Genomic DNA, 21,759 nt, shown 5'->3' with positions numbered 1-21,759 from the left:
CACAGGCCCTGGCCAGCACAGAGAAGCCCCCTGGGAGGGAAAAAGCCCCCCAGAGCCAGGGGCTGCCCTGCCCGGGCTGCGGGCAGGAGCTGGTGCTGGGCAGGGGCTGCTGTTTGGGGACGTGGTGGGGACTCGGCACCCAGGCAGGGACCGGCCCCCTCACCTGAGCAATGGGAAGCAGCTGCTTATCAGGAACCCGCAGAGAGGGGAGCTAATTTGAGAACCAGCTGCGGGGGCGGGTGGGAGGCAAAAGCCTGGGGGAACTTGCACCCCTTTCCCACAGCATGTGGGCTGGCCCCTCCACCGCAGCCTGGGAACCAGCTGAGCTCGTATGCTGCAGCCCCTGTGTCCAGCACCATCCTGCAGCCAGAGCACGATGCCCAACAGGGCAGCCCTGGGGCAGGGACTGCCGGGCCAGACCCGGGGCCCGCTCACGCCATAGCCAAGCCCCAGGCAGAGCCTGCCCCAGCCCCTCTGAGTCCCCCGCAGGGTCCTGGCCCCCCAGGAGGGTCTGTCGTGGCTGCACTTGCTCACAGAGGCAGCTCCTCTCTGCAGAGCCCCTTGGCCTCACTGCACCCATGGCCACGGCGGCTTCCTGTGGTCTGTAGCGAGCTCCCCACGGTGTGCAGGCGACTGCAGGTGCTTCTCAGCCGGCTCTTCCTTTTTTCACGAGGCCAGGCCTGGGACAGGTCCTTGCCGCCCCTCAGCTGAGGGCTGTGCGGGCCCGAGCTGGTAGCTTGCGGGCCGGGGGCAGCTGGGTGCTGCGTGCAGGCTGCAGCCATAGGGTGCTGCAGCGTCAGCTCCCACCAGGGAGCAGGCAGAGGCTGCAGCCCCACTGGGCTCTGCAGGCTGCGGGAAGGCGGACAGAGGATGTGAAACTGGGAGAGCTGTGGTGTGGCCCACAGCAACCTTCCTGCTGCAGGCAGCAGTCAGGGCTTCCAGGGAAGGAGAGCTTCTGCACTCGCCGGCGCATCCAGAGCCTCGCAGCACAGTCCTGACCGGCCTGGCACAGCAGAGGGGGTGGCCCCGCAGCCCCCAGGCTCGGATGCCTCCCACCAGAGGTGCCCGGTGTCCCTGGTGCAGCCCAGTGCAGGCAGGGAGGGGGCCTGTGCTGCTCGGGAGGTGCCAGGGGATGCTGGAGGGATGCTGGGGGTGGGGAGAAGCAGCCCCTCAGCCCAGCTTGCAAAACACTTGCTAAGCTTGTGACAACGCTGCGAGTGCCTCTGGAGCCAGTGGGGCATGTGGACGCTGCCAGTGGGACCCGCAGCTCAGGCAGAAAATAAAACTATTCCTGGGCAGGCTCTGGGGCCAGGGCAGAGGGGGCTGGAGGCAAGCTGCTATCTGCTGCAGGTCGGGGCAGCTGCAGCACTGGTGCTAACGGAGCTGCTCTCACCCTCAAACGTGCCATGAAAATTACTGTTTCCAGGGAGCCTGGCACTGGTGGTACCAGGGAGTGTCAGCAGCACCGAGTGCTCTGGGTGGCCGAATGGGGCACAGGCAAAGCGGAGCTCCCGCTGGCAGGCAGGACTCTGTGGGGATGGGTAGGCAAGGACCCCCAGCAGGCAGGACCTTGTGGGGACCAGGGCCAGTTACAGGGTGACCAGCTGGTGGGTGACGGGGGACCGTGGCAGCTCTTGAACTGCTCAACTGGGCAGGCAGCAAATAGGGCATTAACTGGGCTCCTCTTGCCCAGAGGGGCCGCGGTGACTCTGGATGGGGATTTCTGTCGCTCAGCACAGAAGCCTCCCGCGCTTGCTGGAGTGCTGCCTGGGGTTTGTGCCCAGGGCACCGTGGCAGCCCCTGGCCATGCCGTGCTGTGTCATGCTGTGCCGTGCCATGCCGTGCCATGCTGTGCCATGCTGTGCCATGCTATGCCATTGTGCTGCTCCTTGGCGTGACCACCCGGGCATCGCTCAGCCATGGGAAGGCGAGTCAGCAAAACTCCCGTCTGACACGCTTTTCCCCCAACTTCCTCTAAAAGTGGAATCAGCTTGGCTGTGTCTTGCAGGTGACTGTGACGCCCCTCTGGGGACGGGGCCTCCCTGCCAGGCACAGGAGGGGGGGCTCAGCACAAACCACCCAGGAGGTGGCCAGGCCGAGCTGAGCGGAGCCAAGCTGGGCTGCGCCAGTGGTGGGGACACGTGTGGCGGTGCTGGCCGGAGGTGGTGGCGGCTGCCCCTGTGATGTGGCTGCCAGGACTGAGCGGTCCCACTGTGGCATCTGTGAAGCGCTTTGAGGGGGGGAGCGCCTGGGGCTGCCACAGGGAGCGGGGTCCTGGCCGTATGGGTGCAGGCTGGCACCGAGGGCTGGGGCATGGCTCCATGGGTGCCCATGCGGTGGCAGCTCTGTCCTGTGGTCTTTCATGGTCACAAGGGCCAGGCTCGGGGGTGGTGATGGGAGGGCCCCCCTTCAGCGGGGCTGCACAGAGCTCTGGGGACACCCATGGCTACCCCCCCAGTCCCTGCAGCCTCTCAGGGAAGCAGGGGCACAGGGAGGCTGTCTTTTCTCCCCCCAGGGGGACAGGCAGGACCGGGCACAGCTGAAGGGGCTTTGCTGGGTGAAAGGCTGGGTGAAACCCTTTGCGGGGCCAGGGCTGAGTTCAGGCTCCACAGGGGCAGTGGACCACAGCTGGGGCGAGGAAGAGCCCTGGGCTCCTGCAAGGTCGGATCCCGCTGGTGCCAGGCCCTGGTGCAAGGCAGCTGGGAGAGGGGCGGTGGGGCTGGGGGCTGCCCAGCTATGGCGGAGCTGTGTACCAGCGTTGGCCCCGGGCGCAGGGACTGGCAGGGAGGGGAGGAAGCACAGGAAATCTCGCAATGGCTGTATGGTCAGCACTGGGTTTCCTGTTCCTCCCCAGGAGCAGGAGCTGCACCAGGTCCAGACTGCGCCGGCCCCGGCCCTGGGAGGACGCCAGCGCCAGCCCCACGGCAGGGACCTCGCAGCACACGCAGGTTGGAGGGGCCTTGCCCCAGCGGGGCGCTGGCAGGGACAGGGGACCCCTTTGTGAGGCTGGGGGGGTGTCTCAGCCCTGGCCTTCTGCAGGGTCGAGGTCCGTGCTGGGGGACGTCCTGTCCTGCACGGAGATGTGCCCCAGCACCCTCCTGCTCCTGCTGCACCCTTGCCACGGGGCAGGGCAGGCTGGGACCACAGCTGGGACCAGTTCGGCTCCCAACGGCCATGCTGGAGTCCCAGGTACTGGGACACATCCAGGCTTGGCACCTTCCCCCGGGGCTCGGTGCCTTGGCCCCCTCCTGCCGGCTCCCCACCCATGCCCTGGCCCCCAGGAGCTCCCCTGTCCCGGCATGCCTGGCTGCCCCCGCTGTGGGCACAGGGGTGACTGTCCTGACAGGCAGGACGGGGCTGGAGCTGCCAGACCGTGTGGGACCAGTGCCCCAGCCAGGGCAGGGGGCACGGCTCTGCTGCCCTCTGGGAGCAGCCCTGCGTGCACGGCAGAGGTGACACTGCTGTTTTTGACCCCACACTTCCCCCTCCCCAGCACTGTCCCTGCGGGCTCCAGCTGCCGCAGGGCTTAGGGTGCGCTCAGCCCTCCCACCTGCTTTGAATGTGCTTTGCAAAGCAGATTGTGTGGGGCAGGGAGGACTCTGCTCCCCGCCTCTGCCCAGCCCGGGCACCGTGTCCCGGTGACGGGGTGGTGGGGTGGGAAGGTGTGAGATGCAAAGGGCCCCAGCCACCGGCAAGGGCGGTGCAGGGCACGGGGCGGCAGCTGCATCTCAGGCTCTCCCGCCGCTCCGCAGCCTCCTCCTGCCTGGGACGGTGGTGCCATGGGCTTCGGGCCGGAGCTGTGGTGCCCGCAGGGGCACAGCGCGCTGCTGCGGCTGCAGGACAGTGAGCTGCGCCTCCTGGAGCTGATGAAGAAGTGGATGTCGCAGCGTGCCAAGAGTGACCGGGAGTACGCGGGGATGCTGCACCACATGTTCTCCCAGCTGGAGAAGCAGGAGGCCCCCGGGCAGCTCCGTGCCGGCGACCACAGCAGCCAGATCGGGGAGGTAGGGATGCCCCAGTGTGGGAGCACGCTCCGCAGAGCCCGGTGCGGTGCCGGAGGGTGGCCATCCCTGTGCCGTCCCTGATGCCTTGTCCCCGCAGTCCTGCTGGGTGCTGGCAAGCCAGACGGAGACACTGAGCCAGATCCTGCGGCAGCACGCGGAGGAGCTGGCAGCAGGGCCACTGGCCAAGCTGAGCCTGCTCATCCGCGACAAGCAGCAGCTCCGCAAGGCCTTCAGCGAGCAGTGGCAGCAGCTCAGCCAGGAGTACACCCGGGTATGCGGGTCCCAGCGGGGGGAGCAGGGGGCCTGGCCCGGCCCCACTCCCCTGATGGCATCTCCCTCTCCAGACCACACAGCAGGAGATGGAGAAGCTGAAGGCGCAGTACCGCAGCCTGGCACGTGACAGTGCCCAGGCCAAGCGCAAGTACCAGGAGGCCAGCAAAGGTGCCTGCCAGCCTGGCCCCCACCTCATCCTCATCCCGCTGTGTCCCCTCCCGGCTTGCCTCAGTCCCCAGCAGGTCAGGGGTGGCCGGAGCACCCTGCGCCCTGTGGGACCCACTGCGCAGCCTGGGCCGGGCAGGGGCTCCAGGGGTGGCAGTGCGGGGAGAGCCCAACCTGGCCCCCGGGCAGCCGGGCAAATGTCCCGTGGGTTATGGGCCTTGGGACACTGCGCTGCGGATTGGGAGCGTCCCTGTGCACGGGGAGGTGTGGTGTGACCGCCCTGGCCCCAGCCCCAGCCCCAGCCCCCCTGCCTGCCCTGGGACACCCCTCCCAGCCCCATCACCCCCCCAGCCCCTGCCCCAGCCCCGCCGGGTGCCCATGCCCCTTGCTGCTGCTCTCAGGGGGATGCGCCGCAGCGCTGGGACCGGCGACGCGGCAGCAGTGGGTGTTTTCCACGGCCTCTTCCCCCAGACAAGGAGCGAGACAAGGCAAAGGATAAGTACGTGCGCAGCCTCTGGAAGCTTTACGCCCTGCACAACCAGTACGTGCTGGCCGTGCAGGCGGCCACGCTCCACCACCACCACCACTACCAGCGGGCGCTGCCCAGCCTCCACCAGTCCCTCTACAGCCTGCAGCAGGAGATGGTCCTTGTCCTGTAAGAGCCCTGGCTGCCCCGCATCCCACTGCCCGCCCCGTGCCCCGCTGCCACATCCCTAGGTACCCCCATAGCCCCTGAGAACTGGCGGTGCTCCCTCCTCCTGCCAGAGTCCTGCTGGCCACGTGCACCTTCCGTGCCTCGTCACCTGCAGCCGTCAAGGTGATGCCCCACAGTGCCACGCGAGATGCAGGGACTGAGGGCGTGAGCCAGCAGGACGTGGGGACCGGCCAGCCCAGGTGGCAGGGCCGAGGCAGGGGTGGTGGTGTGTGGTTGCAGGAGCCCTGGGCTGGGGGGCACAGGAGCCCGGCAGCCCCCAGCACCCGTGTCCCCACAGGAAGGAGATCCTTGGGGAGTACTACAGCATCAGCAGCCTGGTGCAGGAGGATGTGCTGGCTGTGCACCAGGAAATTGCCGGTGCCATCCAGGCCATCGACCCAGCCACCGAGTACAGTGGCTTCATCCAGAGCCACAGGTACGGCTCCGCACGGCTGCAGCCCCTCTGCTGGGCATGGCCCTGTTGGTCGCAGCATGGGGCAGGTGGGAGGCAGAGCTGCACTGGGTGCCTGCAGGTATGGCTCCGAGGTGCCACCAGCTGTGTTGTTTGACGAGAACTTGCTGGAGGAGACAGAGGGCCTGGCACCAGGAGAGCTGCAGCTGAACGAACTGACTGTCGAGAGCGTCCAGCACTCGTGAGTAGGGCTGGGCCGCAGGTGGGGGCTGCTGCCACTGGCAGCACAGCTCAGCACTGTCCGGCACCTGTGTCTCTTGCAGCCTGACGTCGGTCGAGGAGGAGCTGGCGGCTGCCGCGGAGGCTGTGAGCAGCAAGGAGCAGCGGGTGCGGGAGCTGCAGGTGGAGATCCGGGGCGAGGAGCAGGGCCGGAGCCCCGGGGAACGGTGAGGTGTGGCAGGCGGGGGGCGAGGGGCCAGGGGCGGTGGGGGCTGACCGCCCTGTCCCGTCCCCAGGGTGCACTTGCTGGGCAAGCGGCAGGGGCTGCAGGAGGCACAGCAGCAGCTCGAGGGCTGCCTCTGCACTCAAGCCAAGCTGCAGGCGCAGCGGGACCTGCTGGCCAAGAAGCTGGCAGAGCTGGGCACCAGGGAGCCCCTGCCCGCCCTGCCTCTGCAGGAGGACCGGCAGTCGGTCTCCTCCGTGGTGAGTCCTGTCCCACCACGCCCCGGGAGCCGGAGGGCTGGGGCATGCCAGGCTCGGATCACCCCCCGCCCAGTGCACAGCTCACACCTCCCCCCAGGAGCAGGAGCGGAGTGGGGCCACCGCGCTGGAGACCCTCAAGAACCACATCTCAGGCATCTTCAGCCCCAAGTATTTGGTGAGACCCTGGGCACATCCAGCCACTCTGCCCTGCTGCCTGGCTGCCTTGCCGAGCCTCCCAGCCTCTTGGCACCCCCTGCCCTCTCCTCTCCAGCCCCACAGCCCACTCCCCTTCATGCTCCAGCCCCTCCAGCCTCTGCTCCCCCTGCCTGCTGCGCCCTGTCCCGGGCACAGGTTCCAGGCACCGCTGCTGCCCCCACCTCCAGCACGACCCCAGGGGCACGGCTGGGCTCACCCCTGTCTCTATCCAGCTGCCGCCGCCCGTGCCCCTGATCCCAGAGGTGCAGAAGCCGCTGTGCCAGCAGGTCTGGTACCACGGGGCCATCCCGCGCTCGGAGGTGCAGGAGCTGCTGAGCTGCAGCGGGGACTTCCTGGTGCGGGAGAGCCAGGGCAAGCAGGAGTACGTGCTCAGCGTGCTGTGGGACGGGCAGCCCCGGCACTTCATCATCCAGGCTGCCGACGTGAGTGACCACAGGCAGGGAGAGACAGCCAGGGGTGGCCCTGCACAGGCAGGCAGGGATCCCTGCCCGGGCACGGCCCCTGGCTCTGCAGCCATGGGGCCCCTGGTGCGAGTGCACAGGATGTGTGTGTATGGCACAAGTTGTGTGCACCCGTCCTTGCACAGGCCAAGCATGGAGCACGGGGTGTGAGCCCTGCATTGTGCGTGTGAACTCCCACTTATGCGTGCTTGCCGTGCCCAGTATGCATGCATGTCCGGTGCCGTGTGTGTGTGTGCACACTCATCTATGTGTGCACACTCCAGCCCTCATGAGCACACCCATGCGTGCGTGCAGGCACAACCCCTCAGCCTCTCCTCCCTGCAGAACATGTACCGGCTGGAGAGGGAAGGCTTCCCCACCATCCCACTGCTCATCGAGCACCTCCTGCAGAGCCAGCAGCCCATCACGCGGAAGAGCGGGATCGTCCTGGCCAAGGCTGTGCCCAAGGTGACAGCAGGCAGTGGGGAGGGGGGTGAGTCCCCTGCGCACAGGGCAGCCCTGCCTGGCCCCTTCTCCTGCCCACAGCTGGGCTGGGAGCCCCAAGCATGCTTCTCTAACCAGACGTGGTGACTCAGCCCTGGGGGGGGGGGCTGGGGGCTGGGAAACCCCCTCCAGGGCTGCATGAGAGGGAGCTGCAGGGGCAGGGGGGGATGTGGGCCTGGGGCAGGCTGGGGTACAGCTCACCACCTTTGGTGTCCGCTCACTGCAGGACAAATGGGTGCTCAACCATGAGGATGTGCTGCTGGGGGAGTGCATCGGCCGGGTGAGTCGGGGTGCTCTAGTCCCTGCCTGCATTGGGTCTGTGGGAGGACAGGTCTGTCCCACAGGGTCTGCAGGAGGGCAGGGATGTCCCCACGGGGTCTGCGGGAGGGCAGGGGTTGCCTCAGGCCACACCGCGGCAAGCTGGGCTGGTGCACCAATGTCTCTCGGCAGGGTAACTTTGGGGAGGTGTTCAGCGGCCGCCTGCGTGCTGACAACACCCCCGTGGCTGTGAAATCCTGCCGGGAAACCCTCCCGCCCGAGCTCAAGGCCAAGTTCCTGCAGGAAGCCAGGTCTGTGCAGCTGTCACCCTTGTCCTGGCCCGTCTGTCCGTCCTCAGGACTTGGGGCTGTTCGAACTCTGCTGGGACTGCATCATCCTTATGCTGAGAGCTGTGTCCCCAGGCTGGCCGGACAGAGTGTCCTGGGGATGGCACAGAGGTGGTCTGTGCCGGGGGCAGCCAGGCCCCCGCACACTCACGGTGCTTGTCCTTGTCCCCACAGGATCCTCAAGCAGTACAACCACCCAAACATCGTCCGGCTCATTGGAGTCTGCACCCAGAAGCAGCCCATTTACATTGTCATGGAGCTTGTGCAAGGTGAGTGGCCCCGTCCTGCAGCCCCCACACTGCCAGGGCAGCCGGTGTGTGTGTGTGCAAGCTCGCCACGGCGTGCCAGGGCAGCCGCCCACCAGCTCCGCAATCCTGGGTGCAGGGGGGGACTTCCTGAGCTTCCTGCGCAGCGAGGGGCCCCACCTGCGGGTGAAGGAGCTGATCAAGATGACAGAGAACGCTGCCGCCGGCATGGAGTACCTGGAGAGCAAGCATTGCATCCACAGGTGGGCTCTGGCAGCATGAGCGGGTGCCGGGCAGGGCAGGGTGAACCCCAGAGCCCTCGCTGCCCCCTGTCCCATGTCAGGCAGAGGCCCCTGGTGATGGCCGGGCATGTGGCTGACAGCTCTGGGCCATCCCAGGGACCTGGCTGCTCGCAACTGCCTGGTGACAGAGAAGAACACCCTGAAGATCAGTGACTTCGGGATGTCACGGGAGGAGGAAGATGGCATCTATGCCTCCACGGGGGGGATGAAGCAGATCCCTGTCAAGTGGACCGCCCCCGAAGCACTCAATTATGGTATGGGATGGAGCCGGACACGGCCTGGCAGTCCCACGGCACAGCTGGGAGCTAGGAGTCTGGGGCACACCGTCCTGCTCCCATGCACCTGGTCCTGGAGAGGAAGCAGAGACGGGGGGGCACCCCAGCCCTCATGAGCGCAGGCACAGCCAGGGCAGCGGTGCCATGGGTGTCCCCAGCTGCCAGCATCTGTCCCTCCCCATGTCCCCAGGCCGATACAGCTCCGAGAGCGATGTCTGGAGCTTCGGGATCCTGCTGTGGGAAGCCTTCAGCCTGGGTGCTGTCCCCTATGCCAACCTCAGCAACCAGCAGACGCGAGAGGCGGTGGAGCAGGGTAAGGGACGTGGCTGGGGTCCGGCTCTTGAGGGCCACTGCAGGGTCATGGGCCCAGCACTGTGGGTGCGCCGTGGAGCCGTGCCCACGGGATGGGCAGGATGGGGCTGTGGGGGGCGAGGGGCCAGTGGCCTGGGCTGCCATGTCCCCATCCCTGCCGCTCCCCAGGCGTGCGGCTGGACCCCCCCGAGCAGTGCCCCGAGGAGGTGTACCGGCTGATGAAGCGGTGCTGGGACTACGACCCCCGCAAGCGGCCCAGCTTCAGCACCATCCACCAAGACCTCATCACCATCCGCAAGAGGCACCGGTGAGGGGGAGTGCCGGGCCGATGGCAGTGCCCTGCCGGCCCCACTCAGGACAGCACTGTGTGCCCCGGATCCATCCCGCTGGCAGCATCCATCCCTCGGGCAGGGCCTGCCTGGGAAGTGGGTGCTGCGGGGCAGCCAGATGCGGCTGTGCCGGCTCTGCAGCCCAGGGCAGGGGGCTCCCACGTGCCCCAGGGACATGGCACCCACAGCTCCTGCTGGGCTTGATCCTGTGTAATAAATAAACAAGCTCTGCAGCACCACATCTGTGGGGGCTACGGGGGGGCGCAGACCCTGTGGGAGCCAGTGGGACCATGCGCCCACACTGCACCCGGGACAGGCCGCACCGGAACAGCGCACCGGCACCTCGACCCGGCCTCTGGGCTATGGGGGGGTATGTCCGGGTGTGTCTCCGCGGCTGTGGGGGAATGGCCAAGCCTGCCCCGGGGCTCGGGGGTCCCGGCCGGGTCGGTGCCGCCCCAGCAGCCGCCCCGCCGCGCTGCCCGGCGGAGCCCCCTCCCGGCGGGGCGGGCGGGCGGCGGGGCCGGGGCCGGGCCCGGGGCCGGGCGGGCGGGGCGGCGGGCGGGGCCTGGCTCATCCCGGCCGCGGCAAGCCGGCGGGCCCGGGGCGGGCGATGTGAGGAGCCGGGACGGGCCGCGGAGCCGCCCAGGGTAAGAGCGAAGCGGCCGCGCCCCTGGAGCCGTCCCGCGGTGGGCGGCCCCGGCCCTCCCCGGCTCGGCCCTCCCCGGCTTCGGCCCTCCCCGGCCCGGCCCGCTCCCCTCCCCGCGCCGGGCCGCGGCGCAGAGGCCCCGGGCTGCCTGGCTCGGCGGGGCCGCCGCGGCCTGCTTCGGCCTCGGCTGCTCCCGGCCCGTGCCCGTGCCCGTGCCCGTGCCCGTCCCGTCCCCCGTCCCCCGTCCCCCGTCCCCAGCCCCGCGGCGGGGCGGGCCGGGCCGGAGGAGCCCCTGGGCCCGTGCCGCCCGCCGGCGCCGCTCCAGCCCGGGCTATAAATACCCGGCGCCGGATTAAGCGAAGTAGGACGCAGGGAGGCCGGGGGGCCGAGAAGGAGGAGGGTCGCGGTGAGGGGCGGCGGTGGGCAGGTGGTGGGCAGGTAGGCAAGGGGTGAGCAGGGCACGGGAGCGCCGGGCTGGGCTGCCCGGGCCCAGGTTCCCTGGCAGGGCTCAGCCCAGGGCGAGGGCAGGAGGCACCGTCCCGTCCTGTCCCATCCCGTCCCGTCCCCTCCCGTCCCGTGTCTCCTGGCGCCCTGTCCTGCCCCTGCGCCCGTCCCGTTCTCGGCCCTGGCCCTGCGGCTGGGCTAGCAGGGACAGCGGCGCTGCTCTGCCCCGGTGCAGGTCTGTCCCCGCAGCCCTCCGGGATGAAGCTGAAGAAGCAGGTGACAGTGTGTGGTGCTGCCATCTTCTGTGTGGCCGTCTTCTCCCTCTACTTGATGCTGGACCGGGTGCAGCACGACCCCACGCGCCACCAGAGCGGGGGCAACTTCCCCAGGGTGAGCGGCAGGGCTGTGGGGACAGGAGAATGCGCAAGTGGGCGAGGGCTAGCGGGGCCAGCCGACACAGCCTGAGGCTGTTTGGTTGCCTGGGCCAGGGCTTGTTCCCTGCTGGTGTCAGTGCACGTGGGGGACGGGACCCACCTGGCAAAGGGCATTGGAGGCTCTCACCACGGCATCTGTGTCCCCAGAGTCAGATCTCAGTGCTGCAGAACCGCATTGAGCAGCTGGAGCAGCTGCTGGAGGAGAACCATGAGATCATCAGCCACATCAAGGACTCAGTGCTGGAGCTGACGGCCCATGCAGAGGGGCAGCCGGCGCTGCCCCACCACACGCCCAATGGCTCCTGGGTGCTGCCCCCTGAGAGTCGCCCCAGCTTCCTCTCAGTCTCCCCACAGGACTGCCAGTTTGCCCTGGGGGGCAAGGGCCAGAGCCCAGACCTGCAGGTGAGAGGCCAGCAGCTCAGCCCAGCAGCTCAGGGCCCATCTCTGCTAGCATGAGGGGGTCCGTACCAGGGCATCCGTGGGGTCCTAGCCCTACTCTGTTGGGGGTCTCTCAATCCGGTGTCTGCCCTGAGCCCTGTTTCCCACCTGGCAGATGCTGGCCGTCTACTCCCTGCTGCCCTTTGACAACCAGGATGGCGGTGTGTGGAAGCAGGGCTTCGATATCACCTATGAGCCCAATGAGTGGGACGCTGAGCCCCTGCAGGTGTTTGTGGTGCCACACTCCCACAACGACCCGGGTGAGCAAGTGGGCGAAGGTGGGCAGGGGAGCGGAAGGGCTAGCCCAACCCCTGTCACCCTGCAGTGCTGGTGGGGAAGGGCTGGGCCCCGCGCAGTGAACCCCCTACGTGTGCTGGCAGGCTGGATCAAGACCTTTGACAAGTACTACTATGACCAGACGCAACACATCCTCAACAGCATGGTGCTGAAGATGCAGGAGGACCCGCGCCGGCGCTTCATCTGGTCCGAGATCTCCTTCTTTTCCAAGTGGTGGGACAACATCAGTGCCCAGAAGCGGGCTGCAGTGCGGAGGTAGGGCTGCCCACCTGGCCCCGATGCCCGGCACAGTCCTTGCCCGGAGGCAGGGCGCTGCAGGAGGCGCGCCTGCTGTGAGCACGGGGAGTGTGAGGGAAGGGCCCTGGGGAGACGAAGGCTGCCCTGGCTGCAGTGCAGCGTCCGTGGGGTCTGCACTGCTCACTGTGGGGTGCCTTGGCACTGCCAGCAACCTCTCAGTGCCACGAGATGTCAAAACCACAGCAGTGTGCAGTGAGAGCCAGGGTGCTGCCAGCACTGGGGCCTCCGCAGCGGGGGCCTGAGGGGCCAGGGGAGGCAGGTCTCGCCCTGCGCTGCTCCCTGTGCTCATGGGGCTGGGAAACTCCCTCTCGTCGCTGTAACCCTGAGCACTGCCTCAGAGCCTGAGCGAGGCCAGCGCCTTGCAAGGCCCAGGGTGCCCTCGGAGGGTGGGAGACTTGGAGAGCAGCACTGTGTGGTGGGAGAGGGCCCCCTTGTGGGAGAGGACCCCCTGCCCCAGGAGGACTGGGGGTGGAGGACAGAGGGAACGTGGGCTGCAGGGCACAGTGGAAGGTGTTGGCCTGTGTGGGGATGGGCTCTGGTTGGGGCCTCAGCCAGCGTGGTGCTGTGGAGGGATGTCTGTCTGGGGCTGTGTGAGGGGACAGCGTGGGCACTGCACAGCAGCCGGTGGTTGCGGAGGCTGTGGGTGGGACCCAGGTGGCTCCAAGACGGGGCAAGGCTCTGCCATGGACATACGGCTCGCCACAGGGCCCTGCCTGGAGCTGATCACATCTCGTGTGTCCCCCTTGCAGGCTGGTTGGCAACGGGCAGCTGGAGATGGTGACGGGTGGCTGGGTGATGCCCGACGAGGCCAATTCCCATTACTTTGCCATGATCGACCAGCTGATCGAGGGGCACCAGTGGCTGGAGAAGAACATCGGTGAGAACTGGGCGGGATGCCAGGCAGGAGGGGCAGGGTGCTGGCTGGGGGCCTGCTTGATGCGCCAGCGGGCACCCCCATGCCTGGCAGGAGCTTGCTCACAGGAGGTGCTGCCGGGCCCAGTGCGGGGCTGACGGGTCTCTGTGCCCCCAGGCGTGACGCCCCGGTCGGGCTGGGCCGTCGACCCTTTTGGGCACAGCTCCACCATGCCCTACCTGCTGAAGCGCTCCAACCTGACAGGCATGCTCATCCAGCGCGTGCACTATGCCATCAAGAAGCACTTTGCTGCCACCCAGAACCTGGAGTTCATGTGGAGACAGACGTGGGGTGAGGGACTGCTGGGGAGGCGACCGCAGAAGGGGCCCTGCTGGGGTGGGTGGCAGCAGGGAACAGCTACCGACCACTTTCCTGTGCGGATGGTGAGCCGAGCACCGGGAGGCGATAGCTCTGCCCTGCAGCAGTTTTGCCCTGCGGGGCAGCCCCAGGGTGACTCCCCTCTGTGCCTGGCGCTCTGGGGGAGGCTGCTGTGCCCTCTGGGCTCCAAGCGGGTGAGCCTGTGTGCCAGGTCTACTCTGCCCCAGCAGCCGTCCCCATGCCCAAGTGCCTGTGGGCACCCCTGCTTGGGGATAGGCATTGCTGGTGCTCATCTGTCCTTGGTCCCGCAGACCCAGATGCCAGCACCGACATCTTCTGCCACATGATGCCCTTCTACAGCTACGACGTGCCCCACACCTGTGGGCCAGACCCCAAGATCTGCTGCCAGTTTGACTTCAAGCGCCTGCCAGGTGGCCGGATCAACTGCCCCTGGAAGGTGCCTCCCCGAGCCATCACCGATGCCAACGTGGCGGAGCGGTGAGTGCTGCAGGGCAGGGACAAGCGGCTCTGAGCCCCACAGCCCTGTCCGGGAGCCAGCCTCACGCCCTGGCCCCCCATGGCAGAGCCCAGCTGCTGCTGGACCAGTACCGCAAGAAGTCCAAGCTGTACCGCAGCAAGGTGCTGCTGGTGCCCCTGGGAGATGATTTCCGCTATGACAAGCCACAGGAGTGGGATGCCCAGTTCCTCAACTACCAGCGCATCTTCGACTTCCTCAACTCCCGGCCCAACCTCCATGTCCAGGTACGTGCAGGGAGGTCCGGGTCAGCGTGGGGGGCTGGGGGGAGCAGGGCCCCACACGCGGAGGTTGTGGGGAGGCCACATGCAGAGCCCAGTAGGAGGGTGGGCAGTGCTGGGAGGGGTGGTGGGAGCCCCCATCCGCGGGAGCCACGGCGGCTCCCTGTCGCACTCAGGGCTGCGCGTGCCATCCTGCAGGCACAGTTTGGGACGCTCTCTGACTACTTTGACGCTCTGTACAAGAAGGTGGGCATTGTGCCAGGGATGAAGCCGCCTGGGTTCCCGGTGCTGAGTGGGGATTTCTTCTCCTACGCGGACCGGGAGGATCACTACTGGACAGGCTACTACACCTCCCGGCCTTTCTACAAGAGCCTGGACCGGGTGCTGGAGGCCCACCTCCGGTGAGGGGAATCGGGCTGGGCCTGGGGCAGGGGTTGTGTGCAGGGGGCACGGGCAAGGGTTGGCTGGGCAGCACCCAGGAGCCCCGTCAGTCCCCCAGTCTGTACCCAGCTGCCAGCGTGCTGGGGGTGGCCCAGGCACAGCCCAGGCAGTGCCAAACCCTTGCCCAGCCCCAGGGCAGCGTGTGCCCCCCGCCTGCCCACCCCGAGGCCAGGCCCCGGGGCGTGGAGAGTGCTCAGGCTGGGCACCATTGGTGCGAGGGCAGGCTGGGCTGGCTGCTCCTCCTCTGCCCTTCGTCCTGGCACTGCTCAGCCCGGACCATTCGGGCACTGGAGCAGGGACCCTTGGTGACCCTGTCCCTGCGCAGGGGGGCAGAGATCCTGTACAGCCTGGCGCTTGCCCACGCCCGCCACGCTGGCACCGATGGCAGGTACCCGATCTCCGATTACGCCCTGCTGAGCAATGCCCGCCGCAACCTGGGCCTCTTCCAGCACCACGACGCCATCACCGGCACCGCCAAGGAGGCCGTGGCTGTTGACTATGGAGTCCGGTGCGTGCGGGGGGCTGGGGCGCAGCCCTGAGGGGCCTGTCTCGGACGGGGGCTGGTGGGTACGGGGCTGGGAGCGTGGTTGGGTGTGGGGGTCCTGTGGGGCCCCTCCTCCAGGGGGAAGTGGGGAGTGTTGGGTGGACGCTGGGACAGGACAGGGGGACAGTCCCAGCTGGCTCACCCTGCCTGTGCCTCAGGCTGCTCCGCTCTCTCACAAACCTCAAGCGCGTCATCATCAATGCTGCGCATTACCTCGTGCTGGGGGACAAAGATGCCTACCGCCACGACCCCACTGCACCCTTCCTCGGCACGGTGAGCAGCACCCTGCCCACAGCTCCCCGTGCCCCAGCACACTGGGTCATGCTGGGGCAGCTGTCCCCGTGCCTCCAGGAAGCACAGCCCTGCCTGCCCGCTCAGTGCTGGGTGGGGGCCTTGGGAAAGGGTCCCAGCCTGTGCCTGCGTCCCTGGGCCTGGCTGGCAGGGGCGGTGGGCGCACCCTGGCTCTGACTGCTCCTCTCCCCAGGACGACATGCGCCCCAACCAGGACTCCCTCCCGGAGAGAACAGTTGTCAAACTGGACGCCTCACCCCGGTAGGGGCTGCCTGCCTTGCTCTTGGGGCTTGTGGGGCCGTGGGGGGGCAGTGAGGGAGGTACCTGGGACTCTGTAAAGCAGTGGGTGGGTGCATGAGACCCGTGGGTGGTGTGGGGCACCCAGGATGCCGTGGAGCTGGGGTGGTCATCCCTGTGTGACCCCACCCGCAGGTTCCTGGTGGTGTTCAACCCGCTGGAGCAGGAGCGCCTGAGTGTCTTGCCGGTGCTGGTGGACTCCCCGCATGTGTGTGTGCTCTCCGAGGAGGGGCAGCCCCTGCCTTCCCAGCTCAGTGCGCACTGGGGCTCTGCCACCGACATGGTGCCGGACGTCTACCAGGTATGGGGTGCCCCAGTGCCACTGCCTGCCCCCATCCTCAGCCTGCACAGCCCGTGCGTGCCAGCCTGCCATCCTCGCAGACTGTCCCCGCAGCAGGGACACCCTGTGAGCCCTCCTCTGTGGCAACAAGTGTCCCCGCATCCCAACACAAGCTCCCACTGCTCGCGAACCCCCAGGCCCGCATGCACGTCCTCCCTCAGCAGAGGCCCCGGAAGCACTGAGCTGGGGTCTTTGCCCTGCCGACAGCCAGCAGGTCCCCATGTGCCGGCTGCCCTCCTGCAGAGGGGCTGGCTCAGGTCTCCGTGCTGCCCGCAGGTGTCTGTCCTGGCCCGCCTGCCTGCGCTGGGGCTGCGTGTGCTGCAGCTGCACAAGTCCTTTGACAGCCACACCACGCTGAAGTCCTCCGTGCGCCTGTACCTGCATGGCCGGGACTTGCATGTGCGCAAGCAGGAGGCTGTACCCGTGCACGTCTTCCCGGCCACTGCTGATGACTTCTGCCTGGAGAACCAGCACCTGCAGGCCTGCTTCTCAGGACGCTCAGGCCTGCTGCAGGCAAGTGCAAGGGTCTGACAGGTGGCGTGGGGGTGAAGGAGGGGAGAGGGGCACAGCGCTGCCTCGTGCAAGGTGTGCTCACTGCTGTGCCGACCTGCACCCTGCAGAGCATCCGCCGAGCTGGGGAGGAGTGGGAGCAGAGGGTGAGCAGTGAGTTCCTCATCTACGGCACCAGGACCTCCAAGGACAAAAGTGGAGCCTATCTCTTTCTGCCTGATGGCGAGGCCAAGGTACGGGGACTGCCTCCGAGAGCCAGCTGGCAGCGGTGCCCGCAGCCACGTGACAGTCCTGCAGGCAGCAGCCTCAGCGCAGCCCTCCTTCCCCCGCAGCCCTACACCCCCAAGGACCCCCCAGTAGTGCGGGTGACGGAGGGACCCCTCTTCTCGGAGGTCACCAGCTACTACCAGCATGTCCAGACCGTGGTGCGGCTTTACAACGTGCCAGGTGAGACAACGTGAGGCTGTGCCAGGGAGGTTGCTGGCCTGGGGGTGCTGGGCGATGCTGCCCATGGGGCCCAGGCCCTCACTGCCTGCCCGCAGGGGTGGAGGGCCTGTCCCTGGATGTGTCTTGCCTGGTGGACATCCGTGACCACATCAACAAGGAGCTGGCCCTGCGCTTCAGCACTGACATCGAGAGTGACGACACCTTCTTCACGGACCTCAATGGTTTCCAGGTATCCGGCAGCCTGGGGAGGGACAACAGCTGCCCACGGAGGGACAGTGCCCTGCCACCCGGCACTGGGCACTGTGGGAGCCACCTCCAGCCGCTGACCTCTGTCCCTCGGCAGATCCAGCCCCGCAGGTACCAGCAGAAGCTGCCACTGCAGGCCAACTTTTACCCCATGCCCACCATGGCCTACATCCAGGACATGCAGAGCCGCCTGACGCTGCACACAGCCCAGGCCCTGGGGGTCTCCAGCCTCAGCAGTGGTGAGCCGGCCCCACCGGGGCCGTGGGGCTGTGCTTCGGGAGGCCTGCCGCAAAGCCTGGGCTGCCCTTGGCGGGGGATGCTGGGGAGGAGGGTGCTGCAGGGTGGGTGCAGGGGGATGCTGGGGAGGAGGGTGCTGCAGGCTGGGCGCAGGGTGCCCTGGTCCTGCTGTCTCTGGGGGCTCCCCGGCTGCCCCCAGTCTTGTGGGAGCATTTCCATGTGTGGCAGCAGAGGTGCCGTGCAGGGCGCCTGGCTTGTGTTAAAGCCCGGGGCGCTGGGACCCGCTCTCTGCAGGCCAGCTGGAGGTGATCCTGGACCGGCGCCTCATGCAGGATGACAACCGGGGCCTGGGCCAAGGGCTGAAGGACAACAAGCGGACCTGCAACCGATTCCGCCTCCTCCTGGAGCGTCGCGCCACTGCCAACAAGGTGCGTGAGCTGTGAGGCCGCAGGACCGGGGCTGGGCATGGTGCCACTCACTCAGAGAGCCCAGCCCTGTCTTGGGACAGAGCAGGGTGGAGGCGTCTGCAGAAAGCCGTGCATGCGATTGGGTGCAGGGTCTCCTCCCATGCTGTCCCATGGCCCCCCCCGGCCGTCGTGCTGGCCCTGCACTGGCCATACCTGGAGCAGGGGGGTGTGGTGAGGGTGGGACCGTGGACCAGGGTCTGTCCCGCAGATGGGGTGCAGAGCCACACCGCCCTCGTAATCACAGTGTTCTTGTCCCGTCCCCTCGCTGCTCTCTATGCATGCGCCATGTCACCCATTCAGAGCTCCAGCTTCTTTTCCAAACTGGCCTCCATGTTTAAAGCCTTGGGCTTCCCCGGCGCCAGGACTGGCAGCCCAGAGGTAACGGCCGGCCTGGCCCCACTGTCTCTCCCTGTCTCGTGCACTAGCTGCTAGCGACTAGCCTAGCCGGGCCCCGTAGCAGGCCCGTAGTCTGACCATCCGGGGGGTCAGCTAGCCGGGGTCCATGCAGGCTGCCTGGCCGGCAGCTGCCCTCCCTGTTTGGGTGCTGGGGAGGGGGTCATGACTGGGTGGGCGCAGCTCTGGGTGCCCTGTGCTGGCAGGTGCCTGTTCTCCGAGTGCTGCTGGAAAGGCTGTAAGGAGCGGGAAGCCCCATGGGCCCTGTCCAGGCTCTGCCTGGCCCTGCTGCTCCCCTGGCCTGCGCTGACCCGTGTGCTCTTTGGCCTGTGCAGGACGGCCGCCCGATCAGCTTCCCTTCCCTGCTGAGCCACATCACCTCCATGCACCTGAATGCCGAGGCCCTGGTCATGCCTGTGGCCCAGGAGAAGCCGGCCCCACCAGCCCTGCGCTCATTCATGCCCCTTTCCACCACCCTCCCCTGCGACTTTCACATCCTTAACCTGCGGATGCTGCAGGCAGAGGTGAGCTGCGTCCTGTGAGAGGGGCAGGCACGGCCCGGGGGCAGCAGGACTCTCGGGGGCATCTCGCACCCGCTGTCCCCAGCATTGCACCTCACACCCTGGCTCCCCAGCAGGATGACTCGCTACCCTCGGCCGAGGCAGCCCTGATCCTGCACCGCAAAGGCTTTGACTGCAGCCTGGAGGCCAAGAATCTGGGGTTTAACTGCACCACCAGCCAGGGCAAGGTAAGACCGGGCTGCGACCTCCAGCCACCGCTGGGTCAGAGCCAGGCTGGGGCCCCGGCACGTCTGGCACCACACCTGACTCCTGTGCTCGTGCCAAGCCAGGATGGAGGCTGGAGGGGGCCCCCATGTCCCCCAGCACCAGCGTCCCAGAACCGGTGGCTGGTCAAGAGTCCCACGGTGCAGCATGCAGCCCTGCTCTGCCCCTTGCCCAGGCAAAGCTGGAGGATGTTGGTTTTTCACAAAGCGGGTCTGGAGCCTTCCACGAGCCCTGCATTCCCCAGCGAGGAAGGGCAGAGCTTGGGCTGGGCTGGGTCAGCGTGATGCCCTTGGTGCCATGGGGGGCCTGCGAACTGGCTGCTGGCAGAGCGCGTGTGGGGCTGCCCTGTGCACAGTGCTGCACTGCCACCCACCCTTCTCCCTCCTCTCTCCCTAGCTGGCCCTGGGCAGCCTGTTCCAGGGGCTGGAGCTGGGCTCCCTGCAGCCCGCCTCGCTGACCTTGATGTACCCACTGGGCACGGCCTCTAATAGCACCAACATCCGCTTGGACCCCATGGAAATTGCCACTTTCCGCATCCGCCTGGGGTAGTATCTCCCGGAGAGGGAGAGGAACAGACTGGCTGGGCAGCATGGGAGCAGCCGCTGAGCCCAGCAGCACCAGCACAGCCTGGGAGAGGCTGGGACAGCGGGCCTGTGGCAGGCAGGCAGGCACTGGGCAGGAGGTGCCAGACTTGCAAAGGCTGTTGCCTTCTAATTTATTAGTCCTGTGTTTTCAGATAGATTTCAGAAGTGAACTGCTGTGGCAGGGCTGTGCAGAGGCTGCCAGATGCTGCCTGGACATAGAGGTCATGGGCTGGGCACTGCTCCGAGCAGAGCATGGCTGGTGGGGGCAGTGGGCCGGGCTCTGCCACAGCCAGCAGGATGGGCACAGATGCCCTGCTGCGTTTGCACGGCTGCCTGGGAGGGTGCCCACCCCAGCGTCTTAGGGCAGGGGCCCATGCTGGGCTCCCCCCGACCCGCAGGGCAGCACAGGGGCTGCCAGGAGCCTGGCGGGCTTGGGGCAGCTGGCCAGGGAGGTGCTGTGGACTGGAGACTGAGCTCGCCTGGAGCTTGTAGGAAACACGAGGCTGTTTCAAAGGGCCTTAGTCTGTGTCTGGTTTGTGATTCTCACACTGGTTGCGTGGAGGAATGGGAACGGTGTTCCATGGGGAGACGGGGCAGCAGGGAGGGAGATTCAGAGCTGTGGCCAGGGCCAGTCTGGGTGTGCTAGGCAGGCTGTCAGGGCTGTGCTGTGCTCTGCTCCGTGGGGTCCCTGCTCTGCCAGTGTTCTCAGGGCTGAGCCAGCCGTGGGGCCCCGGGCATGTGTGAGAGGCCAGTGGCACGGCCAGGCCCAGCCATGCTCGGGAACAGGCAGCACCTGGCACTGGCGGGAGCCAGCGGGACGGGGTGCAGACCAAAGTTAGGCAGCTCCCTCTGCAGGCAGCAACACATGGGTTAAGCACGGGAATGGCCTCTCCCAAATTCAGTGCCTTTAGCCCCCTTTCGGTGTCAGCATGGCAGTCTGGTCTCCATTGAGCTCTGGCTGCCGGCACCTGCCGGCAGGTGCTGACAGTCACTGAGGACCCCTTGGCGCCTCAGGAAGAGGGCCCAGCCCAGCAGGGAGGGGGTGGGGGGACATCGTCTGCTGCAGTACCTGCATGTGCACCCCTGGGCTGCTGGGGCGAGAGCCTGGCGCAGCAGCCTCCTGGGGCTTGGGGGTGCCAACTGTTCTCAGGGCTGAAACGCCTGCAGCTGCTGGGGGAACTGGACCCCTGCTCCTGTGCCCAGGGCTGTGGGGCACTGCCGGCCGTGCCCAGCTGTCCAGAGCAGGCTGAGATGGAGTGGTGCGAAGCCCTCAGCTGGCGGTGATGCTCTGGTGCCTGAGGAGCCTGGCCGGCCGGTCTGCAGTGCCCTAGGGGCTGCTGGAAGCCACGTCACCAGGAGCATCCTCCCCGTTGCCGTGGGGACCGCAGGGGCTGCTGTGCTCCCCTGCCCCCCCCCGGGGCTAATTACTGCGAAGGGGTGCCAGCGGAGAGGGCCGCAGGGAGGGCCAGGCGAGGAGGTGGTGCGAGCTGAGCTCTGTCTCCGTTTCCCGCACAGCCTCCAGCACAGCCTGCATCCCACAGGCTCGGCCATGGCCCCGCACGCCCACCGCCCTGAGAACAGGCAGAGTGCGTGGACCGGCCCCGGCAGCTCAGCCCCTCGCACCGCTCCGGGGACAGCCTGGCACGGGGCAGCGCAGTGGGGCAGGACCCCACGCCTGGTGCACAGCTGGGGGTGCGAGCATGCTGCAGGGCTGTGCCGGGGAGTGGGGGACCACAGCCCTGCACTGGCACAGCGTGCCACCGGTGGCTCTGCCGGAGCCTGGCTAATGGCATGGCTGGCGGGGGGCCAGGCTGCTGGCACAGGGCCCGCTGCCTGCTGGGGCTGGGCTGCCGAGGGGCTGCGGCACAGCCTGCCTGCCCACAGCCCCAGGGCCAAACGCTCGCCCCGCGCCCCAGCCTGGCCTGCAACCCTCGCCCGCAACACCGGGATCCCCAGGTGGGCTGAGGTGCCCAACCAGGGCCCATGGACCCGGCGGCTGGTGCCCTGCTGCGGGGTGGGGAAGGAGCCTCCAGTCCCACACTTGGCCCCCGAGAAGCTCATTAGCGATGCTCCCGCCTCCTGCCCGGTCCCTGCGGAGCGGGCAGTGAGTGCAGGAGGCTCTAATGGCTCCAAGCGGCTCTTGATGGGCCGTGATG

General features: G+C 67.6%; 2 protein-coding genes across 6 annotated transcripts; both read left to right on the top strand.

Annotated features, from left to right (window-relative positions):
* Window positions 1-2,821: 2,821 nt before the first annotated feature.
* Window positions 2,822-9,711, top strand: FES (FES proto-oncogene, tyrosine kinase). 2 transcript variants are annotated; one of them, XM_076348717.1, is made up of 19 exons: window positions 2,822-2,944; window positions 3,840-4,004; window positions 4,102-4,275; window positions 4,349-4,445; window positions 4,914-5,097; window positions 5,435-5,572; window positions 5,670-5,789; window positions 5,872-5,994; window positions 6,064-6,250; window positions 6,348-6,425; window positions 6,679-6,888; window positions 7,252-7,374; window positions 7,637-7,690; window positions 7,861-7,979; window positions 8,190-8,284; window positions 8,400-8,523; window positions 8,659-8,816; window positions 9,028-9,150; window positions 9,318-9,711. In XM_076348717.1, exons 1-19 carry the CDS (start codon window positions 2,822-2,824, stop codon window positions 9,458-9,460), a joined length of 2,538 nt encoding a protein of 845 aa, XP_076204832.1. In that variant the 3' UTR covers window positions 9,461-9,711. The 2 variants fall into 2 exon arrangements, with proteins under 2 accessions (XP_076204832.1, XP_076204831.1); XM_076348716.1 differs by lacking the exon at window positions 2,822-2,944 and having other exon boundaries at window positions 3,780-4,004.
* A 352-nt stretch (window positions 9,712-10,063) lies between these two features.
* MAN2A2 (mannosidase alpha class 2A member 2) lies at window positions 10,064-19,779 on the top strand. Of its 4 annotated transcripts, none has more exons than XM_076348218.1 (23): window positions 10,064-10,125; window positions 10,804-10,958; window positions 11,150-11,404; window positions 11,556-11,700; window positions 11,821-11,992; window positions 12,784-12,911; window positions 13,065-13,238; window positions 13,577-13,763; window positions 13,850-14,027; window positions 14,220-14,422; window positions 14,788-14,970; window positions 15,165-15,279; window positions 15,491-15,558; window positions 15,730-15,895; window positions 16,211-16,447; window positions 16,555-16,677; window positions 16,777-16,891; window positions 16,987-17,120; window positions 17,235-17,376; window positions 17,669-17,802; window positions 18,570-18,758; window positions 18,872-18,982; window positions 19,416-19,779. In XM_076348218.1, exons 2-23 carry the CDS (start codon window positions 10,827-10,829, stop codon window positions 19,566-19,568), a joined length of 3,444 nt encoding a protein of 1,147 aa, XP_076204333.1. In that variant the 5' UTR covers window positions 10,064-10,125; window positions 10,804-10,826; the 3' UTR covers window positions 19,569-19,779. The 4 variants fall into 4 exon arrangements, with proteins under 4 accessions (XP_076204333.1, XP_076204331.1, XP_076204334.1 ...); XM_076348216.1 differs by having other exon boundaries at window positions 18,869-18,982; XM_076348217.1 differs by lacking the exon at window positions 10,064-10,125 and adding an exon at window positions 10,543-10,562 and having other exon boundaries at window positions 18,869-18,982.
* The last annotated feature ends 1,980 nt before the right edge of the window (window positions 19,780-21,759 follow it).

This window comes from Aptenodytes patagonicus, chromosome 10, assembly GCF_965638725.1.
Source record: "Aptenodytes patagonicus chromosome 10, bAptPat1.pri.cur, whole genome shotgun sequence".
Lineage (NCBI taxonomy): Eukaryota > Metazoa > Chordata > Aves > Sphenisciformes > Spheniscidae > Aptenodytes > Aptenodytes patagonicus.
The sequence above is the reverse complement of the archived record's forward strand: the minus strand, read 5'-3'. Positions and strand labels throughout refer to the sequence as shown.